General features: G+C 43.8%; 1 protein-coding gene across 2 annotated transcripts; it reads right to left on the bottom strand.

Annotated features, from left to right (window-relative positions):
* Nucleotides 1-12,149: 12,149 nt before the first annotated feature.
* Nucleotides 12,150-25,781, bottom strand: C2H1orf109 (chromosome 2 C1orf109 homolog). 2 transcript variants are annotated; one of them, XM_036746591.1, is made up of 6 exons: nucleotides 25,681-25,781; nucleotides 24,481-24,622; nucleotides 20,463-20,739; nucleotides 19,104-19,283; nucleotides 16,349-16,464; nucleotides 12,150-13,433 (listed from the first exon to the last, which is right to left on the bottom strand). In XM_036746591.1, the coding sequence occupies exons 3-6, from the start codon at nucleotides 20,732-20,734 to the stop codon at nucleotides 13,396-13,398; spliced, it is 606 nt and encodes a 201-aa protein (XP_036602486.1). In that variant the 5' UTR covers nucleotides 20,735-20,739; nucleotides 24,481-24,622; nucleotides 25,681-25,781; the 3' UTR covers nucleotides 12,150-13,395. The 2 variants fall into 2 exon arrangements, with proteins under 2 accessions (XP_036602486.1, XP_036602485.1); XM_036746590.1 differs by lacking the exon at nucleotides 12,150-13,433 and having other exon boundaries at nucleotides 16,129-16,464; nucleotides 25,681-25,763.
* Nucleotides 25,782-25,923: the final 142 nt, after the last annotated feature.

Genomic DNA, 25,923 nt, shown 5'->3' with positions numbered 1-25,923 from the left:
GCCTCAGGTTCCCCACCCCTGGGTTGGGGTATATGACAGGAAGACATACGAACACCTACTGTTCTATGCTAGGTCAGGACAAGCTCTCCGGGACTGGGAGAGAGTTCCTCATACAAGAAACAGTTAATATTAGCTAACATATTGTCAGAGTTAAAGATTACATCTGTCCTTTCTGCTAATTATCACTAAAATAACTGTTTTTTAGGGACTGGTTGTTTGCTGGCAAGTATCTGTTATGTCAAAACAGAATGTATCAATACATTTAATCAAAATGAAATAAAAGTTTTCCCTGAGATACCATGTTCCTTCCCCAATAAACCCAAAGGAGGGAGGAGAACATATGTTGTCAATGTCATCCCCCTCTCTTCTTGATGGCAGTGGTGGCCACATGCCACAGAGCATGCTTTCCCATAGAATCAAGATTAGAAATTGTGGCCAGATTCCCAGGCTAGCCCACAAAACCCATGTGGCTCCCATTTGGCTGAAATAGAATTTAGTCAGGTTAAAGCCAATTTATCTCAATGAACATTAATTAATCAGAAGTCACTCTGTATCTGGCATGGGATAGGGTTACATTTGTGATTTCTTGACATAGCAAACTTCCAGTGAGGAAACTGCTTCTACAAATGCAGGTCAGTATCTTCCCTGCAAGTCAGAGAGTTGTTGAGGAAGGAGGGGAGGGGCAAGCAAAGAAGTTAAGTGACTTGTCCAGGATCACAAAGCCAATGCGTATCAGAGGTAAAACTTGAACTCAGGTCTTTCTTAGGTCAGTTCTATCCAGTATGGCATGCTGCTTCTCTTTGTACTAACTCTCTCTCTCTCTCTCTCTGTATACACACACACACACATACACATGTAGTATTTCCTTTTCTGTATTCATATTGTTTCCTCCCAATAGAGTGTAAGGTCCCTGAAGGCAGGGACTGTTCCTTTTTTGTCTCTGTCTCCTTGGCACCTACTATTGTACAGTGCCTGGCACACAGTAGGAGTTTAATAAATGCTTGTTGAATGAATGAATGAATCATCTATAATGTGCAGAGCTTCACAGCTGGTACCTTGGTGGAGGCTTTGAGCTCTATGTGGTTTCCACCCTTATGGAGTTTACATCTCAGAAAGGAGGATAAGACTTCTATAGAAATAAGGTTTAGTGGGAAATGATCTGGAGTTGGAGTCAGCAGATGTGGGTTCTGCCTCTTAATATTTGTGTGGCCTTGGGCAAATCCCTTCCCTTCTCCTAAGCCTTCTCTAGATTTGGGATTTTTTTCCCCTCTGTAAAATAAGGTGATCAGACCAGAGCGGGTATTTTTTAAGGCTTCTTGCCAACATAAATCCCATTATTATCATCCGGATAACCACAATACAATACAGAACATGATTAAATGCATATGAGAGATACTGACCAAGTGCTGGAGGCATTCAGAAGGTGGCAGACATCATGGGGCACACCAGCACCAACAGGAGAATGTGAGCCACAGGCTGAGGGCCTCCCCAGAGTCCACCAGCTGTTTCTAGCTCCACTTACCCCACCCCCATGGGGGGAACTTCAGGGCTGCTAGAGGCCCCCAGGTTGGAGGCATTAAGATCTGCCCTTCATAATGAACATCTCAGTAGGGCTGAGAGAACATCCCTCAGTCATTGCCAGCCTGGATCAAAGAGAGGAGCCCTTGGCCACCCAGCTGTGGGTGGTTATTCTCCCAAACACATCAGTGAGGGCTTTTGCACCTGGTATTCTTTCCACCAGGCCCCTCCCCACCCCCATCCTTGCCCCACTGCCCTGAGAGCTTTGGATCCTGGGATGTACAGAGGGGGCAAGGTGTTGGTGAATGTTTTGGATAAAGTGGGGCCTGCTTTGATACTGAAGCTCATCAGGGTGGGATGGGGTAGGGGGAGGACCTGGAGCTCTCTGGCCTAGAGTTCTGACTCCCAGCCAACCCAGAATCTGGGATTGTGGTAGGATTGCTGAGATGGAAGGTGGGGGTGGGCTAAGGAGAGCAGCTCATATCCGTTTGGCTGGGCCAGGCCTCTGAAGTGCAGCCAAAGTGTTTCCCAGGAAATGATACACCTCCAGGTCCCCCAGGCAAATGTTCTCCACTGAGTATGGGCAGCAGATAATTGCTTTGACAGCGGGCATCGAAGTGACCACAGAGATGGGTCATCAGAAGCTGGACTGGACAGAGCCTCTGTCTGCACAAAGGGAAAGTCCCTGGGGTCTGTGATAGGCCACAGATGCTTCATCCATGGCCCAGGCAGACATAATCAGGTGTCAGCAAGGGAATGGGGAGGTTGGGGAGTGGGGGTGGGGGTAGATAGTGGTAGTTGTGAAGATGCAGAGATAGGACTGAGGCATTGGAAGAGACATTAGAGATAGGCCAGTCCGACATCTTCGTTTTAGAGAAGACAAGCAGAGACCGAGAGGAAGCAAATAACATGGCCAGTCACACCTCGAGTTGAGGACAAGACCTTCATTCTGCCTCTAAATCCATCTATCAGGATAAGCCTTAACGGAGTGAGGACATGCCAGGAGTAGGGGAGGGGGTGCTGAGAACCAGGGTGGAGGCCAACCTTTAATGTGGTAACTGGGCTGAGCCCAAGGCTGTCGTCACTGTCCTCTGCTTTGGCCCAGGCCGCTGCTTCCACTTGTGTGGGGAGAACATGCAACTCATTCCCCAAGAACCCCAAGAAGGGTGTGACCCAAGAGAAGGAGGGAGGGCTGGGATCCCTCCCTTCTTGCTTAATCAGGACCCTTTTAGTCTGCTCACTCCAGGGTGGCCAGCAATGTTGGAGAGAAGCTTTCAGGAAGCAGGTGGCAGGCTAGAGACAATCGTGACAGCAACTTCAAATCAGCTTGATATCAAGAAAAACAAGACAGCAGACTCAGAGCTCTCCAAAAATGAAATGGGCTGCCTGCAAAGATAGTGAGCTCCCTGTCACTGGAGGGCTTCAAATGCCCTCCAGACAGTCACTGGCTGAGGATGTTGGTAAAGGAGATCACTGCTCTGGAGGAGAGCAGAGGAGAGAGCAATGGTCGCCTTCTGAGGGCCCTCCCCATTCTAAAGTTCATGGAATTTCCAGCAGCGGAAAGAATAATGAATTTGGAATCAGTGGACCTGGATTCAAATCCCAGTTCTGCCTCTTACCTCTTACATGACTAGAAAAATTACTTAACTTGGAGCATCAGTTTGTTTTTTAATCTGAAAATGAGGGGATGGAACTTGAGGACTTTTAAGGTCCCACCCCTGCTGGTTCTAAATCTATGACTTATGAATGCTGAGCCTGAAATCAGATGACTTGGGTTCGAATACTAGTTCAGTCATTTATTACCTGTGTGAATGAACAAAGGCAGATCACAGCCCTTCTCTGGGCCTCAGTTTCTTCATCTGGGGATGGTAGATAGATGACCTCTCTGACCCTTTCAGGCTCTGAATCTACAATCCTATGAGTACTGCCCTTTGTTAGAGAATGAGGGCTCAAACACTGAAATTCAGCACAAACCTGGGCAGGAGATAAATGCTTTTGGCATTGCCATCCTGTCCCCAGATGGTTTAAATTTGAAGCTCTGTCCAAGGCCCCAGGCAGGGGTATTTGCTTCTAAGTTCCATCTCCCTGTAAGAAAGCTGAGCAGAAATTCATGGATCTGGGTTTCGGGTTCAGGAAGCACTTTCATCAGAAAACAGGAAATGTGCACCTCTAATCTAGTTAGCCTCTACTCAGAAACCTTCCACAGCTCCCCATTGCTAAAGAATAAAGTCCAAACTCACCTTGTCATTCGAAACCCTCCATGATTTGACTGTAGCCTAGCTCTCCAGGCTTCTCTCTCATTGCCCTCCTTTCTCCCTGGCCCACACACTCTACTCTCCAGTAAAAATGGATTACTAGCTATTCTGCAAACTCAATCCACCTCCATGCCTTTGTTTGCACTTGCCCCAATGCCAGGAATGTCCTCTATAACCATTCTCCTTGCCCTCAATCCGTCTCTACCTGTTGAAATCTTTCCCATCATTCAAGGCCCAGAACAGATGTCTCCTCTTCCATGAAGTCTTCCCTGAACCCTACAGCTGCAAGTGACCAGTCTCTTTCTGAACTAACAAAGGACACTGTACCACTCAAATGGCATTTCTATTCCATTTTGCATTAGAATATCTCTGTCTTAGCTCCCCTACCATACCATGAGCTCCTGGAGGGCAGGGATCAGGGCTCTATCTGTCCCAAGTCTTGTTGTATTCAACATTTTTATTAATGATGGCACCAATGGTAGGCTTATCAAATTTGCAGGTGACATGAACCTAAGGTGGATGGTTAACATGCTGGATGACACAGGATTCAAAACAATGGATTGGATCTAATATGATGAAATTTCGTAGAGACATGTCAAGTGCTAAAGTTGACTTCAAAAAATAAATTTCACAAGTATGAGGTAGGGGATTCATGGATAGACAAGAATGGATATGAAAAATACTTGGAAATATTAGAAGAATGCAATGCAACGTGGGTCAACGGTGCAAAATAGCAGCAAAAACTGGATACCCCTTGTTTAGAAAATGAGAGATGATCATTCTGCTGATCTCTGCCCTGGCCACAATATAGCTGGACAACTGTGTTTAGCGATGGGTACCACATGTGAGGAGAGACATCAGTAAGCTGCAATATCCACAGAAAGACAACCAGTATGGTGAAGAGACCTAAGATCATGACATAAGGATTGGTGGAGGGAACTGGGAATGTTTAACCTAGAGAAAAGAAGACTGAAGGGTAGGTAGGTCTTCAAGTGTTTGAAGGTCTGTCATGTGGAAGAGAGGTTAATTTGTTCTGCATGGTCCCAGATGGTAGAACCAGCAGCAACAATTGAAAGTTATGAGTGACACGTGAATGGAACCGTTGTGTCAATGACTCTCTCCTGACATAAAAGGCCCAGGTACACTTCAGAGATTTGCTCATTCTTACACCAGTAATCTGAGACTTTCATACTTCTAAGGTGTAGTCACCAATTCCCCTTACAAGCCCACTGGCTCAGAAGACTTTAATGAATGAACAGATTTATTATAAAGTCAGAGACAGCAAATAAACTTGTACCAGAATTCCTGACAAGTGAGCAACATAGTCCCAGTTTCTTATGACCTATGTGCCTAGAGCTTCTATAGTCATCCAAAGAAGGCCACTGTGGTCCCTCTTCTGCTTGTGATGTATCCACAGCTTTATGTAGCCCCTTGTCTCACATCAGATGCTAAGTACCCTTTCAATGCTTGTCCAGGCTGCTGTTGGTGGACCATTTTAGATTCTCTCATTATTCTCCACTGATCATCTTGTAAGTCCAGTTCTGCCCACTTTCACTTTCTCTACTCCCCAGAGAAAGCTATTCCTCAGAAGTAGGAAAAGGAGTTTTATCAGAGCTCCTTTGCCTTAGCTAAAGGCTTCAGGATTTTCTGTCTCCCTCCCTTCTAACAGACTCTAGTTGCAAACCCTGTGCCCTGAAGTTCTGAATGCTCTGGCATGCTCAGCTGCAAGGAACACACAGTCAGGTCCAGATTCCCACAGGGATCATGCCATCCTCCTCTGCAAACCTCAGGGCTTCCTCTTCCTCTTATTCCTCTCAGAAGCTCTTGTGGTCCCTGGGTGTGGGTACTGGCAGGAAAGAGCATGTTTCCATGACAGCCAGGATACTGAAATGGTGGGAGAGGAACAGGGAAAGCTGAACATTGCTCCTTGGTTTGTTGGGATGGGGAAATTTTATTGATTCCTACTTTCTAACCAAAAGTAGAAAGGACTGTCTAGGGAGTGCATCTTCCCTCTTTAGAGGTCTTCAACTGAAGCCTAGATAATCAGTTGCTATGAACAGTGGTAGAAGGGATTTTTATTTAGAGACAAGTCAGAGTAGCTTCTCAAACTCCTCTAATCCCTTCCAACTCTGAAATTCTGTAATTCCTCCCAAATCGTGCCCATAGGAAACACTGAAGAATGCTTACTGCATTGTTGATATGTACTGACTGTGCGTCCAGTCTGGCATCTGGCGGGCTCTTCTGACCACAGTTGTTCCCGTGTTTGCCCCAGGCATCGGCTTCATTTCAGTCACACTCATCTCCATTCCATTAGTAGGAAGAGGATCAGGGGAGCTAGACCCCCCTCGTGGTGAAATCCCTGATCACAGTATCCCCTCAAGCTCTTCAAAGCTTAAGAGCTGAGTGTGTTAATAAACCCTTTTTGTCTCTTCCAGGAGGTGATGGGAGTGAGCCCCAGGGGCATACTTGACAGGGCTGTCAAATTGGACAGGGTTGCACAAGGCAGATGTTGGCATTTTCTCCTTTCCAAGCGCCATCATCGTCATGCAGGGCGAGCGGAAGGGATGTGCTGTAACCAAAAGATTGGGAAAGAGGAAGCCTTTGGGGAGCTGGGCAGGCCTCATAGCTGACAGGCGAGATGCATTCCATTCATAGGTTCATCTCCAGATTCTGGGGAGCTGGAGAACAGGATGGCAAGAGGAAAGAGTCCCAAAGGAAACAGAATAAAAGTCCTGGAGTGGGGGAGGCAGGACTGCATGAGTCTCCAGGACTAAGGGGAATACTGAGCTATGTGTGGTTGAGAAAAAGGTAATGAAGGATGGGGAGGCTGAACACTGTATTGGGAATTAGAAAACATGGGTTCATTTTCCTCATCTATAAAACAAGAAAACTGGCCTACATGTCTTCAGGCCTCTTCCAGCCTTAAAATCCTATGATCTTTTGACATGTGGAAGCCCAGCCAAGCTGGGCCTAATGGCTTATTTGCAAAAATAGAGAAGGTGCTGCCATCTTTGAGGGAAAATTCCCTGGCACATATGGTCAGCACTCAGCTTCTCAGAGGTTTTGGAAACCATTCATTCACCCTGGCCTGTATAGAAAGCACCTGGGCCTCACCTCATCTGGAGGCTGTTCAAACCCCATCTCCTTGCTGAGGAGGATCCAGATGTTGGAAAAAGATGTCAAGTTTGGAGGACATCTGGGGAGAGGTCCTTAAGAGTTGCTTCTTAATTTACCAAACTAATGAAAGATGATGAAGGCCTTTGGCAAGTGTGAAGGGTGACAACTCACAACCCAAATAATGAAAAGATTAATAATTTGCTGAGTTGGCACTGTCCTCTTTTCAGAGTTCATGTGGCCATTCGAACTGATGTCTCTGTTATAGCAGCCTGCATCAAAAGCTTTCAGAGAGGCACATCTGTCCAGGATCATTTTTAGACAGATTAGCTTTTTGGTCCATTTTTCCTACCCCTCGCTTCTCAGCTGCCTTAAAAGAAGCCGCGAGCTGTTGAAGAGCCTGTCCAAGTCGAAAGAGACAAGTGCAAAAACTGAAAACTCGGCAAAGGGACAGGGCCTTCCAGCTGGGGAAAATGTGCCTGCAAAATCACATCCTGCCCTTGGCAGCTTCCCTGGATTTATGGTAGAGTTTTGCAGGCATTTCATCACATTATAAGCCAGCTCAGAAGACCCTCATAAAACTCTGCTTATATGAAAGAACAAACTGGCTGATAAAAATCAGCTGTTGCTTATAAATGTTAGATGGAGTAGCGGGCTTTATTAGGCTGGGCACATGGAGTTTGAGAACATAAAGCCAGGAACGTAAAGCTAACTCATATTGGAGACAAAGACAGTGTGGTATAACCAAAGGATTGCTAAACTTGGACTCACAAGTCCTGAGTTCAGGTTCCAGCACTCGTTAGCTGTGCATGCCAGGGCAAATCCTCAGTTTGGGAAGCTGTAAAATGGGGATGATAACACACACCATTTAGCTTTCAATGTTCCTGGGTTATATAACTTAAAAGTGCTAAAGAAATGCAAATTATCAGAGGTATGTGAATGGTGTCTTAGCCCCCCCACTAGATTGGAAGTTTCTCAAGGGTGGAAAGTTACTTAACGCTTGTATTTCCCCCCACTGCCCAGTATAGCATTCTACTCTTAGCATCAGGGACCCAGGACTTCAGAAACACATTGACTCAAAAGAATAGAGAAAGGCTCAGAAAAAGGGAGGTGATAGTTCTGTTGTGCTCTGCCTTGCTCAGATCACGCCTGGAACACTCTGCTGAATTCCTGGCCCCACACTTAAGGACGATGATAAGCATCAGAGTAAGTTTACTTGGATGGTGACGTGCCTGAGTATCAGGCCATACAAGTATTGACTAAAGGAATTGGGGATGTTTAGCCTGAAGAACAGAAGCCTTGGGGGTGGAAGGAAAAGATAAGGGTGAGGGCAAGATAGCTGTCTTCAAGAAGAATCTGGGGGTTCAGACCTTAACTTGGCTACCTATTAAGCATATCAACTTCAACAAATCACTTCACCTCTGGCCCTGTTTTCTCATCTATACAATAGGCTAGATCAAGGCTTCTTAACCTACGAGGTCCATAAACCTTTTAAAAAACAAATTTGATAACTGTATTTCAATAGAGTTGGTCCCCTTGGTAATCTTATGTATTTTGTAAACTTTAAAATGATTCTGAAAAGGGGTCCAAAGGCTTCACCAGACTGCCCAAGGGGCCTGTGGGGAAAAAAAAGGTTAAGAGCCTCTAAGTCAGATTATCTCTCAGTCCTTCTCACCTCTCAAGCCTATGAACCTGTAAGTGTTTAAAGGGGGTGTCCCGAAGAGAGACAATGAGGCTCGTTCTGCTTGTCCTCTGAGGATAGAGTAATGGGTAGAAGCTGCAGAAGGCCAGATTTGGTTTGAACATGAGGAACAACTTGCTATGAATGAGAACTCTCTAAAAGTGGAATGGGCCGAGTCAGGAGGTAGCTGTCTACCCAGATGTCTTCAGGCAAAGGCTGGTTGAATAATGCATGGGGATTGCTCTAGAGCGAATTCTTGCTTGGGTATGGATTGGACTAGAGCTAAGGGTGTGCTGGATCCAGCTTGAAATGGCTGAGAGCCAATTGTTAAATTTTCAGCATGAGTATTTACACCTCAGAAATTGGCAAATGCTCCAAAACAGAGCTCAAATTTATCTTTTTGTTGACTGTCCAGGCTTTAAAAAAATGATGGAGAAAATGTTAATAATACAGATTAAACTTAAAAGCATGTTGTGCATGCATCCTTTAGCCTGAAGCTGGTTGGTTAAGACTTACCAGCACACCCCCAGTGGCAGCCAGGTGGTGGGGCCTGAAGTCAAGAGGACTCATCTTTCTGAGTTCAAATGTGGCTTCAGACACTGTGATCCTGGGCAAGTCACTTAACCCTGTTTGCCTCAGTCCTCATCTATAAAATGATCTGGGGAAGGAAACAGCAAACCACTCCAATATTTCTACCACGAAAACCCCCAAAATGAGGTCACAAAGAGCCAAACAGGACTGAATGACAACAAAGCACATCCCTGACACTGAGGTCTTGGTTGACTCTGCTGCACACCCTTCGTGACACATAAACTCAAGCACCCCTGTACAGAGGGGCAACTTAGATCAGCCCAGAGGTTCTGGCTCACGCTGCTTGGATAGGCTGCCTATAGCTAGCCCCACAGTAGGAAAGAGACAGGTGGTCTCCTTAGGCTTACTGGTAGCTGCCCCTACCTTCCTGCTATCACAGTTCACGTGCTTTGCTTCTGAGTGCAGAAATGTTTGAGGTACCAAATAAATAATAGCTGAATTTGAGTGAGTCATAATTCACTGTTCATAGAACTTTATAGTAAACGAAGCACTTTTCTTACCACTATCCTATGAGATAGACAGTACAAGTGTCGTCGTCATCATCCCCAGTTTACAAATGAGGAAAACTAAAGTTCCGAAGTGATACAGTTAGTGTCCGAGGTGTGGTCTGAGACCACGTCCCCTGAATCCAAGTGTAGCATTCTTTTTCTATAGCTTGCTGCTTCTTTGCAACAGGCAGGTGTTTCCCACAATTTAAGGTGAGTAGGTAAGAGAAGTGGCCTGAGTGTGGAAAAAGGAGCTAAGCAGACACAGACAGAGAAAAGGAAGGGGACCAAGGGTACTTTCTTCCTGAAAAGCTGCCTTTGCTCTAGCCAAACATCCTTCCCAAGGCCACCTTGGGACAAAGTTCGAGCTGGCCAAACAGATGAAACTGTTTGTTGCTCCATGGTAGGGCTCTGGGGTTATTTGTAAAATGGACCACCGTGGAATTTTACAATGAGTGCTGGTCTGTACAAAGCCGTTAAGACAATGGACATAGGGAAGCGGAGGTTACTGTCCTCTAGCTGGAGGGCTAGTCCCTGGAAGAAAGTTTAGATTTCTTTTGCTTGGCCCCGGAGGGCAGAATTAGGAGAACCCAGGGGAGTGGGAAAAGAAATTAACTTCCCATCAGGGCTATTTAACATTGGAAAGGGCTATATTGAAAAACAGTGAGCTTCCCATCATTGCAGTGTGGGAAAGGATCCATGACACACACAAAATATTTAAGAATTTCTTAGAGCCTTGATTACCAACTTGCTAGGATTGTTGCAGAAGAGGTTAGACAATGGGCCTGGGATCAGACTCAGTCACTTCTCACTTGCATCCAGCACTCTGAATTCTTTAATTCTAAATTGAAAATTACCCAATTATTACTCAGCTACCTTGGGCAACCTCTGTGCCTCGATTTCCTCCTCTGTATAATGAAGGAACTAGCTAATTAATTTCAGTGTTAGATGCCTAAGAGTCTTCCCAACACTTTGGGCCTCCTTGGCTCATCTGTGCTGCCAATTCAGAGGGCAACAGACCCGCTGCCCATCGACAAGGAGCCAGTGAGTCAGAACCTTTCAGGAATGAGAGGGAGAGGGAGCTGGAACTGGGTCACCTCCCTGAAATTCCTCTAGAAACACTTGTTTGCGCCTTGCACCTGGCACAGAAGGCAGAAGAGTAAGGCTCTGGCAGGCAGTCTCGCTTCATTCCAACTGTCTTGGCAAAGGAGTGAGATGGAAGGATAACAGACAAGACTGCTGCTGTTGCTTGAGTAAAGCCCCGATCGCCCTAGCAGCCAGATAAGGAAATAGGTTTAGGACACAGGGAAGTTCTGGTCTCCTTCCTTGGGACAGGACTAAAGAGAGGGAGGTAAATGGCCTTGGGTAGGTAGTAAGAACGGTTCCTTCTCTTGTGAACACATTAACCTTGGCTCCCTCTTCTCCCAATAGCAAGCTATGACCTAAATAGGTTCATTCACTTGGGACAAGCGCTTCCTCATCTTCTCAATGGAACTCTTGCGGCCAGTTTCTAGGAATGGAGAAGGTTCAAATGGAAAGGCGGCTAGTCAAGAGCTTACTTTATTCCAGCTTACATGGTACACTGGAAAGGGCAGAATATTTTGAGTCACAGAAATCTAGGAGCTGGAAGATGCTTTAGACCTTGTCTTATGCAAACTTTATCCAATGTCACATAGCTAGCAGCGGCAGAACCAAGATTCCAGTCTTTTTCCACAATGTTATTTTGCTTCCATTGGGCCTCAGCATCATGTGATTCTGAGCAAGTTCTTTTCAAACCCCTCTGAGGCTCAGTTTCCTCATCTGTAAGTTGGGAATAATATCCCAACCCCATGAAGCACACTAGAAATTCAATGAGATAACGGATGTGCGAGTGCTTTGTAACTATAAAGCACAAAAACATCAGCTATTAAAACTATTCCAAGCACAAGTGAGAGCCAGAGCATGTCCTTCGCTAGGAGGCATAAGACATACTGCCCCCCTAATTTAGGAAACCAGGCCACGAGGAAAGTGCCGAGAAGGGATGGATGAGTCCAAAAAGCACCAGGTTATTCATATCATCAGTGACCACCTTGGGGAATAACCTCTTCTCTCCCCAGTCAATCAGGAGACCACAATGTCTTGCTGTAGGATTTCTATCAGTAAGCACTTATTACCCAGGCAGACATAGGGCTAGAGAGAAACAGGAAAAGCTCTGGCCTGGGAGCTCAGTGACCAGGGTTTGGGGTTCTCCTCTCTGCCACTGAAAAAGTACATGACCTTAGTTAATCTCTTCCCCTCCTCTATGTCTCCTTCCTCGGTAGAATGATGAGTTTGGACTAGGTGATCCCTAGGTTTCCTTCTTATTCTAATGGGCTCATGAACCTATAATAATCCTCAAAAAGAACTTCAGAAGTAATTTATGCCACATTGCCACCCCCTTGTGGCACAGTCTGGAAACAACTTGGGGAAAATGTTAAATAAATTGGGACGGCCATTAGACAGTAACAAGACCAATTAAACATGAACTTTAAAATGAACTTCAATATACAAATTTATTTAACAACTTAAAAGTTCAAACCTCTAACTCTCTCTAGTAGTTTCCATCCCTTTACCCCTAGATTTGTATATATATTATCGTTCATACACTCATAGTGTGCATGCTGAACTTCTCCAGGGGAATACTCTGATAATCAATTTCTAGACATGGACAGAGTTCCAAGGGGAAGAGGGCTTATCAAGGGCTTACTTTACTCTTATTACTTAACCTGGCTTCTATTTTTTCCATTTTTCATTATTTTATATCTGTCTTTTCCTATTACTTTCATATTCACTAGCATTCCTACTTACAGTTCTTTACTGAACTGTTGGGACAATTTCTTTTTGATATGCATTTCAGGGTAAGTTCCCCAGAAAGGGAATTATCGGATCAAAGACTAGGAACACAACACACAGCACAGTTAGAACTTAGAGCACACCACCATCTGTTTCACAAAGACTTACCAGTTTACAATTCTACTAGCAAAGCATGAGCATCTTTATTTCTCTCCAACCCTACCAGTATTGAGTTTTGTCATTTTTGTCCCCAAAACCCTCAGAAGAGTTTTAAATGTGAATTTTTTTCTTCAGACAAACTTGTTCATCACATCTCCTTACATTTCTGATAAAAGTAAATGTATCTTCCCAAAGGTAAAGGCACAGCAAATGGGGCAAACACTTTGGGTGACAAAACCACGGCCCAGCAGGCACTGGCTGGGCCTCTTTGCCTGTCTTCATTACAGTGCCCCTCATTAGCAGTTAGTTCAGCTCCTCCAACATTCTCGGGCAGTCCCTGACAACTTCTTCTGTCATTACCAACATGATTTTCTTTCCTGGGCCTCAGGTGAGGGCCAGGGACTGGTCTGCATGTAGACACCATATAGAATAAAAATTCCTTGGGCTCAGAAACATAGCCCCAATAATCTATGAAATAACTGTGCTCTAGAAATGTATATTCCAAACACTAGGGTCAGCACCCTGGAGAAGATACAGTCAGAGAAATTAGCACCAAGATCAACAGACAGGGCTCCAACTGTCTGAACAAAGTAATCCAACCACCTACTTACCCCACCAGACTGGGGGAGCACAGATACATGTGAGCAGTCAGGGCGGGGCTCTGAACAATGGCTACTCAGAATCCCATCCAGGGAATCAAAAGGTGCTTCTCATACACGTGGAAGAAGAAATAAAGCTGGACTTTAAGTCTCTTTGTTTTGTGGATAGAAACATAGCTTTCTTAAGTCTCCAGGAAAAAGGATACATTCAGCAGGATATCTGGGGAAAGAAGAGAGAAATTCTTGATTTATACAATTAAGTTCTGTGTTTGGCCTTAGCGATACACATAAAACACAGTGTTTACCCCAAAAGGAGCTTATGATCTAAGTAGGTAAAAAGAACGAATTATATACAGTTTTTCAGATAAAGATCTCATATCTCAAATATATAGAGAACTTTGTCAAATCTATAAGAATATGAATCATTCCCCAACTGTTAAATGGTCAAAGGATATGAACAGGCTGGTTTTTTTTTCCTTTTACATTTATTTATTTTTAGTTTACAACATTCAGTTCTACAAGTTTTTGAGTTTCATAATTTCCCCCCTTCTCTCGCCTTCCCCCTCCCCACCCAAGACCTCATGCAATCTGATATAGGTTCTACATATACCTTCACACTAAACATATTTTCACACTAGTCAAGTTGAAAAGAAGAATTATAACCAATGGAATGAACCACGAGAAAGAAGAAACAAAATAGAAACAAAAAAAAGAGAGCAAATAGTTTGCTTCAATCTGCATTCAGACTCCATAATTCTTTCTCTGGATGTGCATAGCTTTTTTCCATCATGAGCCTTCCGGAGTTGTCTTAGAACCTTGCATTGCTCAGAGGAGCCAAGTCTATCAAAGTTAGTCATCACAGATACAATGTGTCTGTAATTATGTATAATGTTCTCCTGGTTCTGCTACCATCACTCAGCATCAGTTCACATAAGTCTTTCCAGGTTATTAGGAAGTCCATCTGCTCCTCATTTCTTATAGCACAACAGTATCCCATTACATTCATATACCACACTTGCTTAACTATTCTGAACAGACTGTTTTTCAATAAAGAAATCAAAACTATATATACTCATATAAAATCCTCTAAATGACTGTTAGAGAAATGCAAATTAAAACAATTTTGAGATATCATCACAATACCACTATCAGGCCTGTTTTCCAAGGTGATCAGAGAAAAAGAAAAAGAACCTATATATTCTAAAATATTTATAGCAGCTCTCTCTGTGGTGGCAAAGAATTGGAAATTGAGGGGCTGCCCATTAATTGGGGAATGGCTAAACAAGCTGTGGTATATGACTGTGATGGAATACTACTGTGCTGTAAGAAATAACAAGCTGGTTGACTTCGGAAAAACATGGAAAGATTTGCATGAAATAATGAAAAGTGAAATGAGCAGAAACAAGAGAACATGGCATACAGTAATAGCAATATTATTCAAAGAACAATTGTCAAGATCAAGTTATTCTAAAATACTCAAACTACAAAGGACCAATGAAGGAAGATGCTATTTACTTTCAGAGAAAGAACTGATAAATAGAAGCATGCATAGTATGGTTTTACATATATTTATAAATCTGTGTCAAATGTAGTGTGAGGTGGGGAGGGAGAAAGAGAGACTGTTCAGAACTTAAAATGTGACAAAAAAAATTAAACTAAAAAAATGAACAAAGATATATAAAATAACTTAAAATGTGATAAGTACCTAAGATGTATAAAATATTATATAACAGGTTAAAAGAGGGAGAGATCACTGAAAACTGGCAGAGAAGAAGAGGGGAGAAGGTAGAGGAATCAGATAAGACTTCAAGGAAGAGGTAGCACCTAAACTAGGAAGAATTTTAATAGGAGGAGAATGATTTTACACATGGAGGACAGCACAAGCAAAGGAACAAACAAGGAGAAAGGAGACAGTATGACAACCAGAGGAGCCTGGTTTGGTTACAGTGTTGAATTTATAAAGGGGAATAACAGAAGCTTGAAAAGGTAGTTTGTACCTAAATCAGAGGGCCCTGAATGTCAAGCTAAGATAAGCATTTCCCAAATTATGTTCAGGGAACCCTGATGTTTCATGCAATCCAATGTGATTAATGGTTGCTCCCAAATAAATGTGAGCCTAGTGATATTTTAACTAAAATGTGCCTTTGTGCACTGGACCCACATTTATTCAGTATTAAAATAGGCCTGATTCCCTCTTTTGTTTAAAGTTCTTGGGGGTATTCTACATGTCAGCAATTATAGGTTTCAGCACATCCCAACTATAGCAGCTGACCTTTAGACTGTGCAAATGCACGTTACCTACATCATTCATATGAATCTCACAACAATGGGGTAGGCACACAGGTAGAGGTATTACTATCCCCACTGTACAGATAAAGTAACTTGACCATTTTTACTCTAATACTGGCTGTGTGACTAAAGAATTCAGCCTATTCCTGGGGGCAATAGGGAGCCACTTAGGACTTCAGAAGAGGAGGGTGCCACGATCAGACCTGTACATTAGAATGTCTGCTCTGGCAGTAGTACGAAGGAAGGACTGGAGGGGGAAAGACTGAAGGCAAGAACAACTACTCCTGTTGAGGATACTGCAGTACTTCAGAAAAGAGACAATGGGGGACTGAATTATTATGAGAGATGCTGCAAAGCCAGGAGTAACAGAACCTGGCTATGGAGGAAATGAGGGAAAAGTCAAGTGAAAAATGACTGTGGTGTCAAACCTAGTAGTAACTAGGAAAAAGCTAGTGACATCAAGAGAATTAGAAAAAGAGACAGGTTTTGACCAAGCATTCCACTGTCTAGATATGAAGTCAGAAGCACGTGTGTGGGGGCAGCTCGGTGGTGCAGTGGATACCGCACTGGCTCTGGAGTCAGGAGGACCTGAGTTCAAATCCAGCCTCAAATACTTACTAGCTGTGTGACCTTGGGCGAGTCATTTAACCCTGACAGCCTCCAGAAAAAAAAAGAGAGAAAGAAAAGAAACACATGTGTGATGTCCACTGTGTATGACCACACACATTAGACATCCTGCAGATGAAATGCACATATTATCCCTTCTTTTTAATGACCCTAAGGGTGTGTCCGTATGTGCTGAAACACAGAGAGAAGCACGTGAAGTTCTCAAATGGGCATAAATACCTCGTACGAGGTCTTGGTCATTCTCTGAAATTCGATCCCAGGCTTGTGGCAGAGTCTGGATGTTTAGCAAATTTCCCCACTGGATCTGGGAGAAGAGGTACTTCCTTTCCAGGTAACTTTATAGAAGTTAAGGACTCCCAAGGGTGAGATAAATACACTCAATTTTAACAAATATTTAAGTGCCTCCCACATGCAGAACACTATGCAAGGTGCTAAGAGAGATATTAAGATCATGTGAAACACAATTTCTGCCTTCATGTAGCTCCCAATCAAATGGAGGGATTAATGGATAAATAAATAACTACCGAAAAAACCCAGTACATTAGTGCAAGGGTGCATAACCTGTGGCCTTGAGGCCATATGTTGCCCTTCGAATCCAATCAGTCAAAGGGCTGCACCTGAAGACCAAAGGGGGTGGTACATGTGGCCTCGAGGCTGCAGGTTTCCCATCACTGGGTTAGAGACACAAGAAAAACAGGAAAGCATGAAGCTACTGGAACAGGAGGGATCCAGAAGAAAAGAGTGGTCAACACTGGCAAATGCTGCAGAGGTCAAAATGGATGAGAGATGAGAAAGACCTGGTGATTAAGGGGCTACCTCTAAGAGCAATATGGTAGAGTGATGGGGAACAAGAGTGGTCAACACTGGCAAATGCTGCAGAGGTCAAAATGGATGAGAGATGAGAAAGACCTGGTGATTAAGGGGCTACCTCTAAGAGCAATATGGTAGAGTGATAGGGAACAAATTATACTGCAAGGAGTTGGGAGCAGAATGAGTAGTGACAAAAGTGGAACTACTGGGTGTGTACACTGATTTTCAAGTTTAGCTACGAGTGGGAGGAGAGAGATGAGAAACAGCTAATGATCATTCTGGATGGGGCAGAAGAGTAAATATATGATGGCTTTGTACATAAACACCCTACTGGGTACCTTGGACATTGCAGACACCTAACCCCTGACCTCAAATCGAAATTGACAAAATTGAGAGAACAAGCATAATTACATTTCGCCCAAAGAGAAACACCAAGAGATAAAAGTCAAGGACCACCAATACACTCTTTTATTCTATCCAGCTCTACGAGAAAATAAAAAGCCATCACTGAAGGAACAACTCCAGGTAGATAAGAGGATAACTGAGGACACAGGCTGCTGATGCTTCTTTTGCTTTTTTCTCTGCCAAGAAGAATGATCTGTGGACTGGCAAGGACAGAACAAGCGTGGCTAAGAGGGAGCTGATAACGGAGCTATGGAGATGTTAGGAGAGGGTCTAGCTGCCAAGATGGATGAACTACATCTGTGGTGGACATGACGACCAAGCCACCAGCAGTGATCTTGGAAAGGTGAGAGAGAACAGTGGGTATGTCGCAGGTTTGGCAAGGCTAAGTGTCTTCATTTTCAAAAAAGAGAAAAGGATGGAAGCTGCAAGGTAGAGGCTGTCAAGTTTGATTCTGATTCCTGGAAAAATCCTAAAATAGCTCATGAAATAAATGGTTAGTGAATATCTAGACAAGGGAGTGCTCACAGAGAACCTGAAGAACTCCTTTAAGCACAGCTCAGGCCAGACTGACCCTTAGCATCTTTTTTTGGTCCAACAGTGGCCCATCACGGATGTGAGGCTAGAGCTAACAGATTCCTCACATTTTAGCATTATCTCTTTTCTAGTTGACCAGAAACTGACAGATTAATGGTGCAACATAGACGAGTTAGCCTAGATTTTAGCAACAAATTTGATATATCTCACCATATTCTTAGGGAAAAGATAGAGACACGGGTTAAATAACAGTATAGTTAGATATTCAGGTGTAGCTGAATCGATGGACTAGAGAGTAGTCATTATTCATTTACTGTCAACTTGGAAGGTCTCCAGAGATGTGCTCTAGGGATCTGCAGCGTTTGACATTTTTATCAATGACTAGTATGGGGAAACGGTGGCAGCCTTCTCACAGATGACGCATAGCTGAGAGGGATAGCTAAAACTCTGACTGATAGAGTCAAGGTCCAAGAGGGTCCTGAGAACATTGGGCTAAATCTAATGAGGTGAAATTTAATGGAGATAAATACAAAACCTTAAATTTAGGTTAAAAAAAAAAAGTTTCCCAAATATAGGATGGGGAAGGCATAGGTAACAGTTTATCTGAAAAACATCTGGGCCTTCTGGTGGACTGTAAACAGTATGAGTTTGCAGTGTGACATGGCAGTCAAGAGAGCTAATGCAATCTTGCGCTGCATCGAGCAAGGCATTGCTTCTTCTGGGTCAGAACAAATCTAGAGCATTTTTTCAGTTCCAGACACCACGTTTTAAGGAGGACATAAGATGGAGCTTTCAAAGGACAGAAACTAGCATGGTGAGGGGCCTAAAGGAATTAGCAAACTCTGAAGAAGAGAACACTCAGGGGGAAAGTGGTGGGAGGTACAAGATAGCGGAACAGAAGATGGATTATACTTGTGCTCAGGCCCAGAGGGCCTGATGTCAGCAGAGACTGCTAACAAGTAAAGCTGCCCCAAAGTGAAATGGGAAGCCTCGGGGAAGAAGTGAGTTTGCTCTCGCTGGATGTCTTCAAGCAAAAATAGGATGACCATTTATCAGATTTCTAGAGATTCTTTTTCCAGTGTGGATTAGACTAGATAGCTGCCAAGAAGGTCGATGTCCACTTCCTGTGACTATGTGGCCCAAAACAACTATTTGTGAGCTGATGGCATGTGGGTGTCCTCAAAGAGCCTACCATCCTCCCCAGTGATATCTGTGTGAAGGATACGCATTCCGATAATGTCTGTCGATGTCCTGTAACCATGCCAGCATATCAGCCAATGAGGGGCTAACAGTTGAAGGCTGCAAGACTGCATCAAGGCCTAGTTCATCCGCTTTCTGCTCATACAGCTCAAACACTTGTTCCACATGGCTGCTGACTGTATCTCGCACCTGGAGGAGGCTGATTCTGCAGGAAGAGAGAATGGTGCCAAACAGCATTGGAAAAATGTACAACATACTCCCATCAACCCATGTACCCACTTTACGTAAACAAAAGCTATGCAGAAGTGAGAAGTGTCCCATTATTTCTGGTCACATTTCGAGAGAGGAAGCTGGACCGTGAGGTGACTGGAAATCATGTAGTATCAAGACCAACTGAAGGATTTTTAACATGGAGAAGATTTGGTGGTGTGAGTAAGGAAGCAGCGTCATCACTGCCTTCAATGATCAGAGGGATCACACCTGTTCTGCTTGGCCCTAAAAGGCAGAACTAGAGGTGATGGAGGCAAATTTCAGGTCAAAGTTCAAAGGTAAAACTCTCTAGTTTGAGAACCAGTCAGTAGAATGGGTAGCCTTTGGGATATCCCCATCACAACATGTCTCTAAGCAGAGGCTGGATGATCATTTCTCAGGGACATCATGAAAACAGTTCATTTGGCAGATAAGGATTAGACCAAATGACCTCTAAGGTTCCTTCCAATTCAAAGAGTCTATAACTCATATTCAGAATTTCACGGGCTAGGTAGTGTAGTAGATGGAGTACCAGCCCTGGAGTCAGGAGGATCGGATTTCAAATCCAGCCTCAGATACCTACTACGTATGTGATCCTGGGCAAGTAATCTAACCTTAATTGCCTCCCGCACAAAAAAAAAAAAAAAATTTCATAAGATTTCTTATCAACAACCTTCCTAAAAAGTTCTTCTGATTTTGAGGCTTTCTAACAAATGTTTGTCTTAATATGTATCATAGCTTCGAGCTGAAAGGGAGCTTAGAGATCATCTAGTCCAATCCCTTCATTTTACAGATGAGGAAACAGGTCCAGAGACATGAAGAAATTTGTACATCATCACACTGCTATCAAGTGGCATTTCAACCGAGGTCCGGACTCTAAATCCAGTGTTCTTTCCATTGTACCACTCTGCTCCTTACACTGAGCCTCATGCTTTGGGCCACTAAGTTCTAGGACAAAGAGACCTGAAGAACATGAGGAAAGTAAGGAAGGGCATAGAATACGTATCTCGAAACTCGATGATGATAAGCTACGAAAAGGAAAACGCTCCCCTGTTTGGAGATCAAACTGGCTGCTCACAGATGCCAAACATTAAATTCTTTTCCTGCACAAGAAACGCATCATGGCATCTCTTACAGCTTCTCTCCCAACTGGTCCAAGATGGCATCCCCAGCAGCTAGCAGTTTTCGTCTCAGGCGGTCTTTCAGGTCGGGGAAAGCCCGAAGTGGAGTCTCCTCCAGCTGCACGTTCTGACTGGCTTGCAGCTGCTCCGCCAGGTTGCTAAGGGAGGTCAGGAGAGGTGAGCAGTCACTCAGAGTACTCCTCCAGAGCCCATGCTGGTGCTCTACCACACGGAAAGCCTTCTTCAGAACGTCCTGCACAGTGGGCAAAGGCTCCCTTGGAGACATCTTTTCTGCATGTAAAACCAATCAATTGTTAGGAAGCTTCAACTACAGAAGCATTCAATTCAACACATGTTAATTAAGCATCGATTACAGTCCTGCACAACATTTGGCCTGTGGAAAAATGTAGAGGATGTAACTATGGCTCAGGTCATCCTCGGGCCCCAAAGCTGTTCTCAGACAGAGCTAATAGGGCTCACTGGTCCTTTAAGAGGCCTAATACCCCTGGGCAGGTCTTCACTAACATACTTCCGAAGGGCCTCTTTGATGGGCTATGCTATGCAGGTCTGATCTATTACATGCAAGGCACTGGGCTAAGTGAGGACAGAAAGACAGAAACAACCCAGGTGCTGCTCTCAAGGAGTTTACAATCTATTTGGGGAAAGACATGGATCTAGATAACCATGAAATTAGAGTGAAATAAGTACAAATTTTAAGGAGGATATCCAGGCAAAAAGCTATTAGAAATGTAAGGAGGCAGAGATCACGTTATCCTGGACGGAAGAGGTATCAAGGAAGGAATCATGGAAGATGTGATACCCAAATTTAGGCAATAGATTGAGGGAAAGAGGGTGCATTTGAAGGATTGGGTTGGCATGAGCAAGGAGATGGCAAAGTGCAAGATGAAGCTGGAGAATGCAGAATAGTCCAGTCTTGGGAGGAGGGGAAGGGAGGGGATACAGAGCACGCACAGAGTAGGAGTTTCAGAAGCCCCTACCCCGTCCTGTGGAACTTCTAATGCCAGGATCCAGAGCCTACACCCTATTTAGTAGACAAGAGAGTCAAAGAAAAGTGTGTGAGCAAACCAGTGATATAATCAGAATAGACTATTAGGAAGTCCACATAAGGAACATAACATAAGGTGGTTCAAAGAAGAGCCTAGAGCCAGGAAACCCTAATAAAAAGGATATTATAATAATCTAGTGAGAAGTGATGAGGAAACTTCACGTTCAGGACTGTAATAACAATAATAACAGTTAATATTTCATGCTTTAAAGCTTGCAAACTGCTTGGCATATATTATCTTATTTGAGCCCAACAAGAACCCTGTCAAGTAAATGTTATTACCATCCCAGGATATGTTTGCCAGAGAATTGCATCTAGCTAACCACAAGCCAAACAACTAGTAATCAAGTGGCAGAAATTGAAACTTATTCATAGAATACTTTATTGTCTAATATAGATACCACACGCAAGGTGTACAAAGGCCTTTAGTGCCATCCAAAGTCTATTTAATCAAGTGCTAAGAGAACTTCCCTGGGTGACTTTTAACACCTGGATCTAGAACAATCTCTAGAACTGGTATGGAACAGATTTTAGCTGCCAAATGGCAGCTGATGCATGCCAGTAACAAGCCTGGGGCTGAGAAGCTCAAGTGGTTGTAGGTGCCGAGAGGAGAAACACCAAGAACACTGCCTCAATACAAGAGGTAGTTAAGCCAGCTTTGAAGAACCTCCAGTGCCAGCATGCCACGCTTGGATGTCTGGCCAAACTCTTCTGCGTTCAGCTCAGAATATAAAAAAAAGAGGATGAAGATCACAGATAAAGATCCCAAAAGCCTCGAAAGGTTCAGACTGCTGGGGGGCTGGCTATCTTCCTTCCCTCCTTTTCCCATGTAATGCATGTCTCTGCTACTTCATCTCCAGGTATGACAGTGACAAGCTCGTGATCTGTTCTCCTTCGGGAATCTCAAGTGGTCCACAAAGCACTTCTTAAACTGTGGGTCGTGACCCCATATGTGGTTTAAGAAGAGCTGAAGGGGTCTGGGGTGGAAAAAGGTTAAGAAGCCCTGGACAGCTGGGTACTGTGCTGCTTGAGATCCAAGACATAAACTACACCCAAGAGGGGATGCAAGAGTTGTGATGAGCTAGTCTACTGAGTTAGCCTCAGAACCATATATTGGGGAAGTGCTCAAGATATAGTTTACTTAGATTTAAAGCAAAGCATTTCTCCTATGCTATCCTTTTGGGCAAGATAGAGAAGTGAATCAAATGATGGTACAGCTAGATAGATTTGAACCTGAGTGAATTCATGGCCAGACCTGAAGAGTAGTCATTTGAGGCTTGATGTCATCTTATAGGGTCAAAGCCTGCTGTCCTTGGCTCCACGTGGGTTAAAATGTTTACCAATGATCTGTATTTAGGCATATATGGAAATGCCTATAAACCTTGAAGAAAAGAAAAGAAAAGAAAGCTGGAAGGGACTGCTAAACCACTATATGACAGAATTGGAATTCGGATCTATAAAGGACAGGCAAGAACAACTGGGCTGAGCTCCATATGATGGAATCTAATAGTGATACATAAAAAGTGTTATTCTTTGGTTTAAAAAAAATCAACTTTATAATAGTTTTATGAAAAAAGATCTGAGAATTTTATTCCGTTGCAGGTTCACCTGGTATCAAGAGTGAAAAACGCTTATGTGGTAACTAAAAAAGCTAAACTTAGGCAACATTAAGATACTACAAACCTGGCTCAGATTCAATCTAGCTCAGCAGATTGAACCTAGCCCGCTTGTGAAAACAAGCGCCACAAATGGTAAGATTTCTTTAAGAGTCAACCCATTATGGCGAATCTTTAAGAAACTTTGTAAAAAAACAAAAAGATACCCAAAACCTTAAGAAAAAAGGATTTGCAAGGCCCATTGTATTCCGCCCTGGTCAGACCATATCTGGATCATTATGTTTGGTTCCAGGTGTCACACTGTGACAAACTCTGGAAAGCACCAAAGAAGGGCAACCAGAGTGGAGAATTTAAAATTAATGCTACATGAGGATTGGTTAAAAGAACTGGGAGGTTTAGTCTGAAGAATAAGACTTGGGGGAAAGCACAACAGGTGTCTTCAAAACTATGAAGCATTCTATCATTTGGAAGAGAGATTAGAACCCTTCTGCTTCTGCTTGGCCAAAGATGGCAGAGTTTAAGGCATGGGGGAGGTAGGGGGGGGAGGAGAGACAGAACTGCAAGGAATCATTTCAGCGAGACGTAAAGAAAAACTTCCTAACAATAAGAGCTATCCCAAAGTGGAATGGATGGCCATGGCTCCTCCTCACTTAAGGTTTTTCAAGGAAAGGCTGGATTACTACTTTAGAGGGGATATTGTACAGAGGATTTTTATTCAGCTACATGTTGGACTATATGATCTCTGAGATCTCATCTCTAAATGCCTATCACCAAAGGGGATCCAATGTGGAGGTAGTCTGGGCCAAGATGAGAATGATGAGGGAATATGGAAAACCACTAGGGTACTTGGACTTGAGAAAAACAATTCCCCCGAAGAAGGCCTAAGCTTACACCTCTGCTACATCCTTTGAAATAATACATGACATTTTTAACACCTTAAAGTCTGCCAAGTTTTTAACATATATTACCTCATACAATAAACCCGTGAGGGAGCTACTACAGGTGCTATTATCCTCATTTAACAGAGGAGTAAACTGAGGCTGAAAAGGGTGATTTGCTGATGGATCACACAGCTAATAAATATGAGAATCTAGACTTGAACCCACATCTTTCTGACTCAAATCCAGAACTCTGGCCACTATGCCACATTGCCTTTTACAAGACAGAGGTCTAGCCACTTAAACAAGGGGCAACAGGCAGTCCTAACAAGCCCTCAGGTATCCATGGGCCTAGACCTTAAGCTGCTGGCCACTGTTCCCATGTCCTATGAAAAGTCCTTCAGCACAGACCAGAGAGACCAAAAAATTCTTCTGGGGGCAACTACTCGACATAAGGGACAAAACGTTTTACCTCGAGAAAAGAATTCTCCCTCAGACAGTGAGGATCTTTAGCTGCTAAGTATGCAGGTCACTGCTTTTCTCCTCTGTGAATGAGGGGCTTTGTCTCCTTAGCCTTTAAAGTCCCTTCCAGCTGTTTCATTCTCAGTTCACATCTGGAAAATAACACCGAAAGAAAGGAGAACTCTAGAGACTGGCTTTTGCAAAGCCTGCGAGACCAGGAAATTCTGCTATGAAGGGAACAGAATAAGCATTTAATAAGCATTGTGTTAAACACTTCACAAATATTTCATTTGATCCATAAAAAGCAGAAAGTCAGAAGGGGGGAGGGATGTCATTACCCCATCTTGACAGGGTTTGGCAGGAGGTCTACATAAGAATTCTCATATTTGGGGCTGTGACTAATGATTTACATGCATCTCTGGGACTAACAGGTACTCACTACAGTGTGACTATTTTGTTTTCCTCTTTTAGTAAATAAAACTTTTGTCTGTAACATTTTGAACTGTGTGCTTCTGCAAGGGAGAAATTTATTCTCAGCATACTGGGAGTACCTTTCCCCAATTTTTCTAGGTAGGGAACAATAAGCTAAGGGAATGGAAAAGGGGTCAAGACATTAAGAGCGTGAGTTAATGTTAATATACTACAGACATTTATAAAGTGTTTTGAGAAACAGAGGACCTGCCTTGGTGTCAGGCATATCAATTCACTTAAACTCTCCGGGACCTTGGCAACTAAGACGATAAAGATAAAATACAGAACTGCTGCAGGTTTGTATTGGTGGGAGGAGTTTCCGCGCTGGGAGAGCCCCAGTTCAATGGCACAAATGTATACGAAGAGCATGGTACACGCATCACTCGAACCTCACAACTCTGTAGATGAAGACAACTATTGTTAATTTCCTTTTACAGTTTGAGGAAACTGAGGCCTGGAGGGGTGAAGGGACTAAAGGTAGTCTCCGGTCAGGTCCCCTAACCCTCTATCTTGCCCGCTTTCCACTGTGCCCACAGCACAGCCCAAATCAGTCCAGAATTGGGGTCAAAAGGTCAATGAGTCACTGTACCTCCGGGTCTCAGTTTCCCCATCCGTCAAACGCTGGGGTCGGAGGGGGACGACCTCTGAGGTTCCTGAGGTCTTACCCGGCCAGGAAGATGAAAAGTCTCCCTCCCCATCTCAGCAAACCCCCAACCCACCCCCGCCCCCCGATACTCACTGCAATTTCCGACACCCGGGAGCCCGAGGAACGCAGCCAACGTGCAACTCTCCACCTCCTGCGAGCTTCCTGCTCCCCAATGCGCATGCCCGAAAGAGGATACCAACCAATAAAAACGAGCTAAAAGAACTAGCTTAGTTAAAACACGTGACCCGTGCTGCCAAACCTCCTGGGTATTGTAGTCTTGCTCGAGGATTGGCTGGTCCGATTATGGAAGCGCCTGATGATTGGCTCTCCAGATAA

Source organism: Trichosurus vulpecula, chromosome 2 (genome assembly GCF_011100635.1).
Source record: "Trichosurus vulpecula isolate mTriVul1 chromosome 2, mTriVul1.pri, whole genome shotgun sequence".
NCBI lineage: Eukaryota > Metazoa > Chordata > Mammalia > Diprotodontia > Phalangeridae > Trichosurus > Trichosurus vulpecula.
The sequence above is the reverse complement of the archived record's forward strand: the minus strand, read 5'-3'. Positions and strand labels throughout refer to the sequence as shown.